Source organism: Phaethon aethereus (assembly GCF_964289735.1).
Source record: "Phaethon aethereus genome assembly, chromosome: 5".
Classification (NCBI taxonomy): domain Eukaryota; kingdom Metazoa; phylum Chordata; class Aves; order Phaethontiformes; family Phaethontidae; genus Phaethon; species Phaethon aethereus.
The window spans coordinates 36,050,940-36,064,234 of NC_138579.1; the positions used below are offsets into that span (position 1 = coordinate 36,050,940).

At 39.0% G+C, this 13,295-nt stretch overlaps 1 protein-coding gene across 1 annotated transcript in view; it reads right to left on the minus strand.

Annotated features, from left to right (window-relative positions):
• Positions 1–2,662: 2,662 nt before the first annotated feature.
• Positions 2,663–13,295, minus strand: part of RASGRP1 (RAS guanyl releasing protein 1) — a gene marked incomplete at its 5' end in the record, with an annotated part of 39,552 nt that continues 28,919 nt past the window's right edge. Inside the window, 8 exons of the mRNA XM_082000721.1 lie at positions 2,663–3,213; positions 4,605–4,978; positions 7,338–7,484; positions 8,093–8,129; positions 8,831–8,975; positions 9,618–9,727; positions 10,667–10,771; positions 12,365–12,445. Coding sequence (XP_081856847.1) covers positions 3,043–3,213; positions 4,605–4,978; positions 7,338–7,484; positions 8,093–8,129; positions 8,831–8,975; positions 9,618–9,727; positions 10,667–10,771; positions 12,365–12,445 — 1,170 coding nt within the window. The 3' untranslated portion in view covers positions 2,663–3,042. The remainder of the gene's footprint in view (positions 3,214–4,604; positions 4,979–7,337; positions 7,485–8,092; positions 8,130–8,830; positions 8,976–9,617; positions 9,728–10,666; positions 10,772–12,364; positions 12,446–13,295) is intronic.

A 13,295-nucleotide genomic window follows, 5' to 3' on the forward strand; every position in this document is an offset into this window, starting at 1 on the left:
GATTTCTTTGAGATACAAACTCAGAGGCAAGAAGAGCAATTTTAATATTTTTCTATTATAAATATTAAACTGAAATCTTACAATTTATATAAAATCTTTACAATCTGTACATTTTTTCAATCTTCTCAAACAGCATTAAAACAAAACTTTTTCAAGTTGCCATAGAGATCAGTTACAACAAAATAACAGATTGCTACTGTAACAAAAACATATTTCCAAAAACATATATAAGCTACTTTAAAGGCAGTTGTATTTAATCTGAATACCAACAGTAGCCCTGCCTTGTTAATTCTGATATTACTCAATCTATTTACTTTTATCTTTAAATGATCAGAATCCACACTTAAAAAATAAGCAGTAGTTGGGGGGGGGTACTTGTTTTCAGTTCCTTCCTGTGAGTACATGAAACACAGCTGAGCCTGGAGAAGGAATAAAGGCGAGTGCTCTTCATTTAAATTAGCCATGACAGTATCGGTGTTTGCTAACATGACTTTTAAACAGCACTTAGTACTTTAATTCTGTCTTTTTTTCCTAGCATGAAGCAGCTTGAAGATTAATACAGATTTGAGTGATTTTTTTGTTCAGTAGCTTTGTCAGTTTTAGCAGTATCCTTGTCCATTTCTGCTATTAGTCTTTCATGCAGCAGAGAGGAAGTCCTGAAAGAAGAAAGAAGGGAATACCACCAAAAAAAAAAAAAAACCAAACCAGATTTACAAGAAGAGAGGGAAAACTGTAAGCGGCTTTGGGCAAACAGAGAACCTGAAGGTACTTTGAGAGCTATGGAATTCTCTAGATATCAACTGACTTCTCTGAAGCAGGAAGTTTTCAGCATACACGAAGCTCCACATACTTGTTCTGTAAGACATTCCTCCAAGCAGGTCCCTTTTAAGTCATTCAGATTGTTGTAAGAACGAGAAGACAACATGGAGAAACATTGCTAACATTAAGTTAGCATTTAAGACTACAAATCTATGGTCATAACTCAATTTTGAGTATTAAGTACTCAACCTAGTAACACAGTAGCCTGGGGGCTAGGGCTGGTGTTTGTTAGGGAATTTTCTTTTTAAATGAGAGTTTGTTAGTGATCTCTATCACACAACACACAAATTCTATTAGAATCCAAAGTTTAGACCACAAGCAAGCAGTTATCTTAGCTGCACAAGATTGAATCTTAGCTGCTCTTCTGGGGTATTTTCAAAATATGTGAAAATATATTCAACTTTATCTTGTTTATTTTAATTGTTGCAGAAACAGACTTTCATTTGCTAAATGCCTTGTTGTATTTCCCTGAATAGAGGACAAAATCAGGAAGCTTACAGAAAATGAGCAAAGAAAGTTTGCAGACATGACCCAGCAGCCATTCTGATTGCTTCACTGATCGAAGTGCAATTCCATGTTAATTGTTAATAATTCAGGTTTAGTGTATAAGGAAAAAAGCTGCACAATCTTCACAGCTGCTGGCTTTTGTTCTATGCATTTCAGTTATTTACAGTAACATAACAGAAAATCTACTACTACTACTATTTCCTTCCATTTGTTTTTACTTACACATGGAGATGCAAGCATGATCAAAGTGCAAAACAAGAATTTAGAATCACTAAACTGGCAAGTAGTCTCAAATGGACTTTTTTTATAAATAAAGCATTCATATAGTTGATATTGACTGTAAATTGTGAATGGAATGTACATTTACACCACTTTGACCACAAAGCACACATGCTATTGTAATAGGTTGACTAAAATTCAATCTGTAATGGACTTGTAACTTCCAAGTTTTGAGGAGCATTAAGTGGAGTTTGTAGATAAACATATCAAAGTCATGAGTTTCTGATGTTTAAATATGATGACAAGTTCCTATCTGATAAATGCAAGCAAGTTTTATACAACTGTAAGTGTACAGCTTCTCTTGGAATGCAAATGCAATTTTAAAATTGGCTATTCTGACAAGTAGATTTATCAGTAACTTGAAAGACTGTTTTGTTGTCTCTTAACAATATGTACAGTGTGTAGCTTTAAGAAAACGAAGTTACCTCCCTAGCACCTTTTACTATACAAAATTTACACATGTAAGAGCACACTCATCTTGACTCTTCACCTAAAGTGCATGTGAAATCTAGGAGAGAGAAAATGGAGAAAGCTTGGTTAGAAGCTCTGGAATACAGTAACTGTTGCACTGGGATTACTGTACAGTTTCCCTCAGAATATGATCCTTGAGGTTCTGCTCAACAACAGCATCCACTTTGACATGAGAGAAAAATAATCGACCTTGTCCCATATCTACTGCATGTGGACAACAAGTTATCCCTTAAGCCACGTAAGTACAGCTAAGTGTTACAAGCTGTGGCATGGAACACAAAAATGGAAGCAGTATTCGATGTAAACTCTCTCTAGTCTCATCTATTTCACCTTAACAAAGGTAAGCTTTTGAGCAACAGGAATTCTAAAGCTCTGAAAGAGGTTTAGAAAAATTGTCAGTTTATCTTAACAAAGTCTAAGAATCAAATAATCAAGTATCAGTAGCTTAACTACTTATTTTAATACTCTTGTTAAATGTTGGAAATAAAGATGACAGTTCACTTCATTATTTTAATTGGTTTCAGCCACAATGAGAAGGAACTGTTAATGGAGTATTTCTACAGTTTTACTTAAATACTTAGCTTTACCGAACATTTGTTTCTACAAACTGGATTTGTGCCAAATCTGAGGTGACACAGTCTTATGAAAAGCTACTTTGTCAGAACACTTGTAGAGTAAGGTGTGCTGCTGGCAACCAAGCCACTGGGGAATCCACATGGTCTTCATCATGAACAGAAACTTCAGCAACAATGTCACTCCTTTTAAAAGCAAACCCAGAAGATACTATTTTCATTGCACAGATAATGCTAAGTTACCTTAAAAAGTCAAAGGAATGGATTTATATATTTGAGAGTGTATGTTTAAAATGGAAATGTGTTGAGTAAAAAGAGTATTTCTGTTTAATGTCCTTCAGACTCTTTCCAGTTCACTTGGTAAAGCAGCTTTATCACAACCCCTCCTTCACTCTTACATTCTTTCACAGGAGATTTCCTCTCTTGTCTGGTAGGAGCAGTCTCTGGGTTGTAGGTTGTCGACTACATGGTTTCTTCTCTGGATTGTGAGAGATTCAATTGTTTTATGTGCCTGTTCCAGTTGGATCTTTAAACCTTCATTGTCTGCCTTTAGAATATTTCTTTCCTAAAAAAAAAAAAACAAAACCACCCCACCAAAAAAACAGAGAATGGTATTTTATTTTGAATTTGTTTTTGGTGTAGCTCTTATCAGTGGAAATAGAACCAGCAACTTATTTGAACATTTCCATAGTCACTGGTCTGTCCCTTGGCTATACTCTTAAAACTTTCCAGCAGCAGGTATCTGGACAGTCATGTCCACAACCTGCATTTATCCACTCTCCGCTGCTCCTCTCATAACAGCAGTAGTCTAGGGGAAACAAGAACACAGCTTATGCTTTGCTGCTCTACTAATGCAAAAATTGATGTACAGTAATCGAAGACATTAATTTATAACAGCTGCTGTTTAGTAATTGAGGTCAGGATCTGCTGAGAGAACAAGGACAAGTGTAAACTGTGGGACTCGCACAGAGGGAACATTTTAAAGAACTGGTTCTTGAAAATACATCCACTGGAAAAGAAGTCATCTTCTGTACTGGAAGATTCTTGCTAATTGTCCTAATCTCTGTCTTAATAAACCAATCATCTTTCATAGAAGATGAGCTCACTTTATCAACAGCAAAGGATACTTTGAAAGTTATACTCATCATTCAAAGATCACGCTGTGGTCCTGTTGTTGTACTGTTACCATGTTGGTCCATCTCAGAATAGTGATAATAATGAGTAAAGTATGGAAATGAGTCCCCCTTTGTTCCTCATAATTGTATCTGGATCCATCCATCAGTTGCAGTGTTGATACTGTGATAGTCTCTTTAATCTGTCTGGAAACATGCTGTTTCTGCAAACCTGAATTTGGGCCAAATCTAACGTGACACAGTCTTGTAAATAGCTACTTTGTCAGAACACTTGTAGAGTAAGGTAAGCCACAACTGGGCTGATGCAGGTGAAATCTAGCAAGAGGCATCATGTCTGTTCATATTGCAAAATTTTGTTGGTGAGTTAGAGTTGTCAAAAAAGCAGATGGGATTCACTGTCAGTTGAACAAACGCAAAGCTCCTCACCCCATGTATGTTGTCACTTAGGGGAGCAGAGGCCACCAAAAGCAGGAAGAAATTCAGGACTATGTTACTTATTTTATGGAGTAACATCCTGTCCTAAGTGATTGGATTATGTTCAGTCTTGCCTGTCACTTTTATGACTAACAGGTATCAGTGTAATCCTAACAAGGGCTTCAAAATTTATTCCCTAAGCCCTATACAGGTACTAAAATTTATGCTTGAAGTGAAGCATTGCTGGAGTTAAAGTGGCTAAGAATTTACAATGCAACTCATGGATTGTTCTAGCAATTATTTACAACTGGAATAAGGTAACACCTTCCCAGCCAGCCACTCCCCCACACCCTTCAACCACTTTACGGTACCATTGTGTAAAACAGATTTTGTTTCACCATGTACGTACCTGCTCAAGTTCCTGATATGAAGGTTTACAGCTGTGATGCTCCTCCTTCATTTTTTGGCTGGAGTCCTTGTTTTCCCATTTAACATAGGCCTTTTTGCGGCCAAGAATTGGGCTTGGACATGGGGATGGTGGAGCTGTCTGGAGATAAGGATTTTCTGGCATCCTATATTCTTTCTTCTCTCTCTGCCTACGAGATACATCACCAGCCAGCACTGCAAGATCAGTCTGTGTACCTTTATGAACTACAGCTGGTTTCAGTCTCACTGAGATTTTCTGAGCTGAGGAACCCATGAGCATAATGGTTCGGTCCTTGCTGTCTTCATTGTGTTCTACTACTTCTCCATTAGGAAATGTGAATGGTCCTTCTTCTTGTCCTGTAGAATGTATACGGTAAATTGAGTCACGATCTCATCCCAGGAAAGAAGAAACAGGAGGCACAGTAATTAAACATGATTTTAATAAATAAAACAACATTTATTCTTGTCCTGGTTTCAGCCAGGATAGAGCTGGTTTTCTTCACAGAAGCTAGTGTGAGGCTATGTTTTGGGTTTGGGACGAGAAACTGTTGATAATGTGCTGATGTTTTGGGTTGTTGCTGAGCAGTCAAGGACAGTCCAGCTTCTTGTGCTGGCCTGCTAGCAAGGAGGCTGGAGGTGCACGCAGAGCTGGGAGGGGACACAGCCGGGACAGCTGACCCAGGCTGGCCAACGGGATATTCCATATCATACGACATCATGCCCAGTACCTAAACTGGAGTTGGCCGGGGGGCGGAAATCGCTGCTCGGGGACAGGCTGTCAATCAGCGGGTGGTGAGCAATTTCTGTATTGGGCATCACTTGTTCTTGTACATTCCTTTGTTGGTATTATTATTGTTGTTTCTTTCTCTCTTGCTGTCCTATTAAACTGTGTTTATCTCAACCCACGAGGGTTTTTTTCTAATTCTCTCCCCCGTCCCACTGCGGGAAGGGGAGTGAGTGAGCGGCTGCGTGGTGCTTAGTTGCCAGCTGGGGCTAAACCACGACAATTCTTTATTGATTTTACGTTCATTGCTCCCCAAAATATGTGCCACTGGAAGTTTCTCAATGCTGTGTCTCTTGGACCAACTCTTTGCCCTGTCTCAGTAACACAAATATGGATCAGTAAGAGGAACACAGGTGTACCATCTAAGTCAGCTACAGAAAAACCTCTAGATGGCTAAGAGGTTTTATACAGACCATTGATCTTAGTAATTGGGCTAGAAGATTAAACGTGAGTGTTAGTTCAGCATTATCACAACTTGCAGCTGTATGCTACAGCTATCTCAGCCACTTTATAGAGGTGAAATAATGACATTTTAAATTTTACACTGGTTTTGTACAGATCACCCTGAAATACTTTTACTTTTGCAGTTAAAAGTCAAAACTTAGGGATGGGAGTGAAAACACCCACAATGTTAGAAGCAGTGGGCAAGAGATGGGATTAAAGGATTTAAGAGACCTGTTTCAGATAAAGTATTTTCTGTTCTTGGGAAGAAAACAAAATGAGACTGCATGTTCAAACACACGAGGGAAAAGAACAGTCACTCCAGTAGCTGCTGCAGGCTCTAGAGAATTAAATAAGCATATGAATGAACAGGTGAGGCTTACACGTTCAACCTAGACCTGACTTCTCATTCTTTGGCATGACGTACCACTGAGTGGTACCACAGTCTGGTGCACTGGGTGATGGTGGGGCAACACACTACAGTTTGGTCTCTTTATAAGCATGACATCCCACAAGGTGGTTATTATGCAGTGCTACAGCCATTGCAGGTGCAATCATAGGCACACAGTCAGTTATCAAGAGAAATTGGCTGCACTGTGCTCAACATAAGCGCTAATGGGAAGCCTAAGATGCAATCCAGTGGTATGAATCTTTTTATGAACCATTTATATCAAAGTGGCAGAAGTAGATTTGAAGGACATTGGATACAACCAAGGAACAGGAGAGAAATTCAAAGAAAGTGAGCATGGAGAGAGTTGGAACATCAAAATCAAAAGAAAAACTAAATAAACGTAGCCTGCGGTCTTATTCAAGAACACCACTTCATTCTTGGGAGGCCTACATGGTAATAGACAATAGACAAGTTTATGCAGCTTGTTTGATATAAGGAGAAAAGAGAGACATGTAGATTTTTCATTTCTGATTAAATGAAACATAGACAGACCAAGAAGAGTTGTAGATTCAGCTACTGAAGTGGAAAAAATAAACACAATCAGCTCTTTGTTTTCCTAGCATACAGATATGTAAGTAAACTGACTTTATAAACTCCACGCTGAAATCTGAGTCAGAATGGTAACAGTGCAGTAGTCACTTAATGTGACAACAGTGGTAAAAACTGGAGTGTACAAAGACCTGCTTGTCACAAGGTGAGAGCGCTAAGGGAACCTGTCAGCTGTTCAGTTCATGGCATCTAGTTCTCATGAGAGTCTGGCAGAAGATTTACTTAGTTTTTGTGGAATTTGTGCAGCACACATTGCGTAGGGTGACAAGAGATCTCCCAGAGAGAGAGTCCTTAACTTACTCAGACTAGAATTGGAATGGTGTTACTTGGCACAGGCTCACTTATGCCTGGTTGTAGTTTGTATGCTGATAAAACACTGCCGTTGACTAAAAAAACCTAAAACGATGCTGTACAACTCAGCTTTAAAAGAAAAAGGAGAAAAAGAAAGATTATTTACATCTTTTCATCTTTTTTATGTGATCTTTTCTCACCATGGAATTGCTCTTTCACTCCTACTGGGCAGAGGCTTGAAGCAAGAGCAGATGTTGGGCTGCTGTCTGCAACTGAAGTTTTGGGTCTTCTCTTACACTCTATTACAACCAGGTCTTTGCACTGCTTGTGACAGTTCATTCCGCAGTCTGTAAACAAAACAAAGTTTACATGATTCAGTGGCTCTGTTGTAGCATCTAAGATCAGCTCTCACATTGTCTTGCCTGCCCAGGAAGCAAGAAAGCTTCTTTGGTATTCTCTACATGCATTACCTGTAACGTAACATACACCTGGTAAACAGACCAATGACATCCCTTTGCTATATACACCTAAAACTCGTGTTCATTGTGAAAATACAAAATAGCAACATTCAGTTACAACAGCATTCTGACTGTAGGAGTTGCAGAGAAAGCAAATACCTGTATGAGGAAGAAAACTTTGCAAAATACGTGTTGTGAATGTGCTGCACAGTTTTCACAGTGCTGGTGTTTGAGCCCATTGGAATAGAAGGGTCTGTTTCCAAACCCTCTGAATTCAGTGTTTTGCAAAGGGTTAGAGCTATCAATTATGAGTCCCTTCATCTTTGCATTTCTCCTGGACCATCTGTCTGTCACACTATTCTTGAATCAGTCTTCTCCTCCCTGAGAGGTCAGATTAAATAGGTCCATAGACAAAACAATGGATCACAGGTTGATCAGGTTTTTTGACATTCACCATCAATTATAGATTAAAATTAACAAAGTATAAAGTAACTTACCTTTGCATCTGTATCCTTGCTTAATGACTCCCCATAGCTGAAATTCAAACAGAAAGACTATGTATTAATACATTTCTCTGCACATTTTATACCTCCAGATATAAAAATCCACTAAAAGCTCCACTCATTTCTATGATCTCAGCATCTGCAGAATATTTTGTTTTCCTGTCCTTTTAATGGTAATGTCAAAATATGAACTATATACCTCTTCAGCATAAGGTAAACAGAATATTCTATGTGTGTTCCTCAATCACAAGCAAAATAATGAATACATCAGCAGATCTGACAGCCCCCCGAGAAGTTGTGGAGCTGGAGTACATGGAGAATTCTCTCTCAGCACCCTTGTTTGACCTCAGCTAAACTGGGGATTGGTAGGACAGTCAGTTTTACTAAATCCTTCTGTGCTGTGGGCAGCGGGCATGTCATGTCTGTACCAGGACATGAGTTCTAACAGCTCCATGGAGTGGAAGGCTCTGGATTTGGAAGTCTTGCCTAAGACTGTGTGTGGTGACACAGTTGAACACCAAAAGGTACGAGCCATGTTTAAACAGGTGATATTACTGCCAAGAGGGGTGTAAAGGGTACCTTAAATAGCTACACAGGCAGAAGCCTGGTTTCTATATAGCTTCACTGGTGTTTTATATAGATCCATTTCTGTATATGACACATGGTGATTATGATATAAAAAAGGCATTATTCCAAACAACATTAACATAATTTACTAAAAAGTAAGCTTACAAATCCAGCACAGTTGTCGCAGAAGGTAGGCCTTAAGTAAGTGGTCTCCTGGAAGTTGTGAGCAAAGCCAAGTCCTAATTTGGAATAGATTGAGCTAGCCCTCATAAAGTAAGCTGTTATTTCATCCCTGCTAATCAGACCTTCCCTGAAAATAAACAAGAAAAGTCATTTATGAGACATACATTTTCTGAAAAGCATAAGGACAATTAAACATATCTTTCTTCACAATTTATAATGTCAACAGTTCCATGGGCCAGTGTTCTCAGAAATCTTGTCAACTGCTCCCAAAGTCTACAGAAGCTTATCTACACACTTAAAATGCAGTCTGTAAGGACAAACAAAGTATCTGTATAGGTGATGCAACCTCAAAACTACTTTACAGAAAACCTCTGAATAATCACTATTATATTTTTCTATGCTTTAATATGTTAAGAAAAATGTCCTTAATTTGATCAAAACACACATTTGCCTATTCTCTATATTTGAGGGACACATTCATCTTGGGAAAGTTCTTCAGTAGTATATACTGAATATCATTCAAAAAAGTATTTCTTCTTCTATTATCTGTTCTTCCTCCTACATCAGCCTGCTTACCCCTGCTGCAAGCTCATGAAGATGTCATTCACAACACATTTAGAAGATGCTTTTGTTATGTTTTCATTTCTATTTGTGAGTGACGGAGATGATTTTACCTCCCTAATGACAGAAATAAAATTTAAAAACAAAACCCCAAAAACCCATCCCAAAACAGATGCTACAAAATTGATAAGCAGAACTAGGTACTCACCAGTCCTTAGCCATTACACAAAATGAGAATGGAAAACTGGCAGCTATCTTTTCAAATTCTTCCTGGGAAATGTATCCATCCTGATCATGGTCATAATTTTTGAAGACAGACTGTGCAAGATAATAGTAGAACAGTTTATAACAAGGATGGGCTGAATTACCACTTTAGAAAGCCTCCACAGTATTTATGGATTTCCTCTCCCAGTATCTATTCAACAGTGCAACAGTCTAACTGCTTTTTTTGCTTAAGTCTAAAGAAGCATTATGATTTCTCGATTTGTAGCAAAATGTAGTTAAGTCAACATGGTTCACTACACAACAACAGATCTTTTTTAGTTTCACTTTAAGACCATTATGTTCAGGCCTACATATACAACTTGTACTAATGCTCTTAATTAGTGCTCTCAGTGATGATCTCTCTAGCCAGATCAGTGTAGCTGCCTAGCTTACTTCATCAGGTCAATGTTACGTGATAAGTAGTTATATGACAGAATTGTCTATGTAGACACCTACTTCCACTTGTGGAATGACATTACTGTTTGTCTCTGGCCCTAAGTCAAGGATGAAGCAGGGATGCAAAGACAACCTCTTTACCTCTCTCCCTCTCCGTCAGTTTTGGAATAAATCACTTGAGCTTACCTGATGGTTTCAAGTAAAGCAGGCGACCCAAAGGACAGAGAAAAAGTGATGGCTGCTAGTAACAAAGCCATTGAGAGGCCCACTTTCAGACTCCACCAATAACATGATGTTGGACTCCCTGGTAGAAATGGACTTCCTGGCTCCTTGGAAGAATGACTCTGGAAGTACTACAAACCAGCATTCGCACTCCCCACTGGCTCCTTAGCCATTTAAGGAATTTTCCTCTACATCTCACAGGCCACTGCTGCTATTTACAGCTAGGCAGAAATATCTATTTGTGAGGAAAGAAGTGCTTACAAACTCAGCAAAACTTTGAATGTGTTCAGTATTTTTTCCTTTCTTTTTATCTTCTCATACCTAGAGATTAAGGCTATAAATGATATGTAAGGTAAATGGGCCAGCCATACTTACATCTACCATCCTCTGAACATGTTTGCTGATGGTTTTTGGATCAGGTTTTGGGGCTACTCCTGAGGCCCAGTCTGCAACCACTGGTGGTCTGGAAGGTGTCAAAGGCTAGAATAAGTTGAATGGAACTTCGTTAGTACCACATGGAAAGATTTTCAGTATTAGAGTGGCATTCCTCAGGGGTTGGTATTGGGACCAGCACTGTTCAGCATCTTTGTTGGCAACATGGACAGTGGGATTGAGTGCACACTCAGCAAGTTTGCTGACAACACCAAGATGCAGTTGACACGCTGGAGGGAAGGGACGCTATCCAGAAAGACCTTGACAGGCTTGAGAGGTGGGTCCATGAAAACCTCATGAAGTTCAACAAGGCCAAGTGCAAGGTCCTGCACAGGGGTTGGTGCAATCCCAAGCACAAATACAGGCTGGGCAGAGAATGGATTAAGAGCAGGCCTGAGAATAAGGGCTTAGAGGCTTCGGGGTGTTGATTGATGAGAAGCTCAACATAACCCAGCAACGTGTACTTGCAGTCCAGAAAGCCAACCATATCCTGGGCCGCATCAGAAGAAGCGTGGCCAGCAGGTCGATGGAGGTGATTCTCCCCCTCTACTCTGCTCTCATGAGACTCCACTTGGAGTACTGCGTCCAACTCTGGGACTCCCAGCACAAGAAGGATATGGACCTGTTGGAGCCAGAGGGGGGCCACAAAGATGATCAAAGGGATGGAGCACCCCTCCTATGAAGACGGGGTGAGAGAGTTGGGGTTGTTCAGCCTGGAGAAGAGAATGCTCCAGAAAGCCCTTATAGCAGCCTTCCAGTACCTGAAGGGGGCCTACAAGAAAGCTTGAGAGGGACTTTTTACAAGGGCATGTAGTGATAGGACAAGGAGCAACGGCTTTAAACTGAAAGAGGGTAGATTTAGATTAGATATAAGGAAGAAATTCTTTGCTAAGAGGGTGGTGAGGCACTGGAACAGGTTGCCCAAAGAAGTTGTGGATGCCCCATCCCCAGAAGCATTCAAGGCCAGGTTGGATGAGGCTTTGAGCAACCTGGCCTAGTGGAAGGTATCCCTGCCTGTGTCAGGGGGAGTTGAAACTTGATGATCTTTAAGGTCCCTTCCAACCCAAACCATTCTATGATACACTTCTTTCATTTGTGACAATGGACTACGTGATACAGGACTGCAGAAATGGCCTGTTGGACTCAACATCATACCTTGGATAATGACATGGTACTTCAGAGTAAGCTCCTCAAACTGTCCAAAACAGTGGTTGTTCCTTAAACTGTCACAGTTCACTGACAACCCTGTAAACTCACTGTCTTTTCCATATTTATAAAACAGGAACAAAACTCCAATATAACTCATGGGTTTCATGATTTGAATCACATAAGAATTCTTCACTTAAAAGAATCAGTATCAATTGCCAAGATTGAGCCCGATATCATGTCTCTACACAAGTAACTTCATTTGTGTTTGTGTTAATATTATAAAATCTGATATGATGTCAACTCTCCCATACATCCTAGCTTAGGCTTCATCATCAACCAAACAATTTATGCTGTAATAGATTTTGCTCAGTCTATGCACAGATTAAATGTTTTCAATTTAGCACAAAATAAAAGAAACTGAATGCAAGGGATAAAAGTTACATTACTCATTAAAAAAAAATCTTTTTGTTAAGAATCTGGAAAGGCCCTTACGGCAGCTCGGTGACTTCGTGGCTCTCGTGCATATGAAAGCTCATAAATTTCATCTTCTGTGTAGTAAAGATCAAGGGACAGCTGAAAACAAACACAACATTAGTTTAATTCCAAAACAGTCACTATTACTTGATAAATTTGTTCGTGGCATGCATTACTTTTTTCCTGTGAATTAAATTTTATGTTGCACCTGAGCTGCACAGATGTTCACAGTGATTTGAAATGGGTACATTTCTAAATTCCAGACTGTTATTGTCATTATCTGGAAATCTGTAACATTACACAGCTACAGTCATTAGCACAGCAAACGACTGTAGGCATAATTAGCAGTTAGCTAATATGTAACCTGAAAAAAACTGTTACTCCCGTAATATGTGGTCTATCATGCAGCTAAGCACAAAAGCACCATTCCAATGAAACTCTTCATCAACTCAAATTCTCAGAAAACTCTTGTTTAAACATATTTATCCAGTCCTGCTTTGACCATGCTGAACTAAGAAGTATATGATGAGGATAAAGATGGACTTATATATGTATTTAGTGAGAATCTTTAGCTGTCAACAGCAGTTACGTAAAGCGAAAAACATTATACTCAGGTAAATAAAGGAAATAAAGGAATTTGGAAAAATATCAAATTTATAACTTTGCTTTTGCATGTGTCCCGGAAAATGGTATAGCAAATATTCTATTGACTGGAAACAAATTTCAAGCTAAGACTGAAGACTGGTAACATGATGCTTCTTGAATATTTACATGAAAATATTCACACTAGACATGTGATTGAATAGAAAAGCCAGACACGAATGTGTTACAAGCCTCAATCTGTGGCAAGTCCAAAGAAAATATAAACTTGTTACAGAGTCAAGATCATATGTACATAAACTATGAAATCAAAACAGGCTATTTTATCCAATGAATAACCTTACTTAAA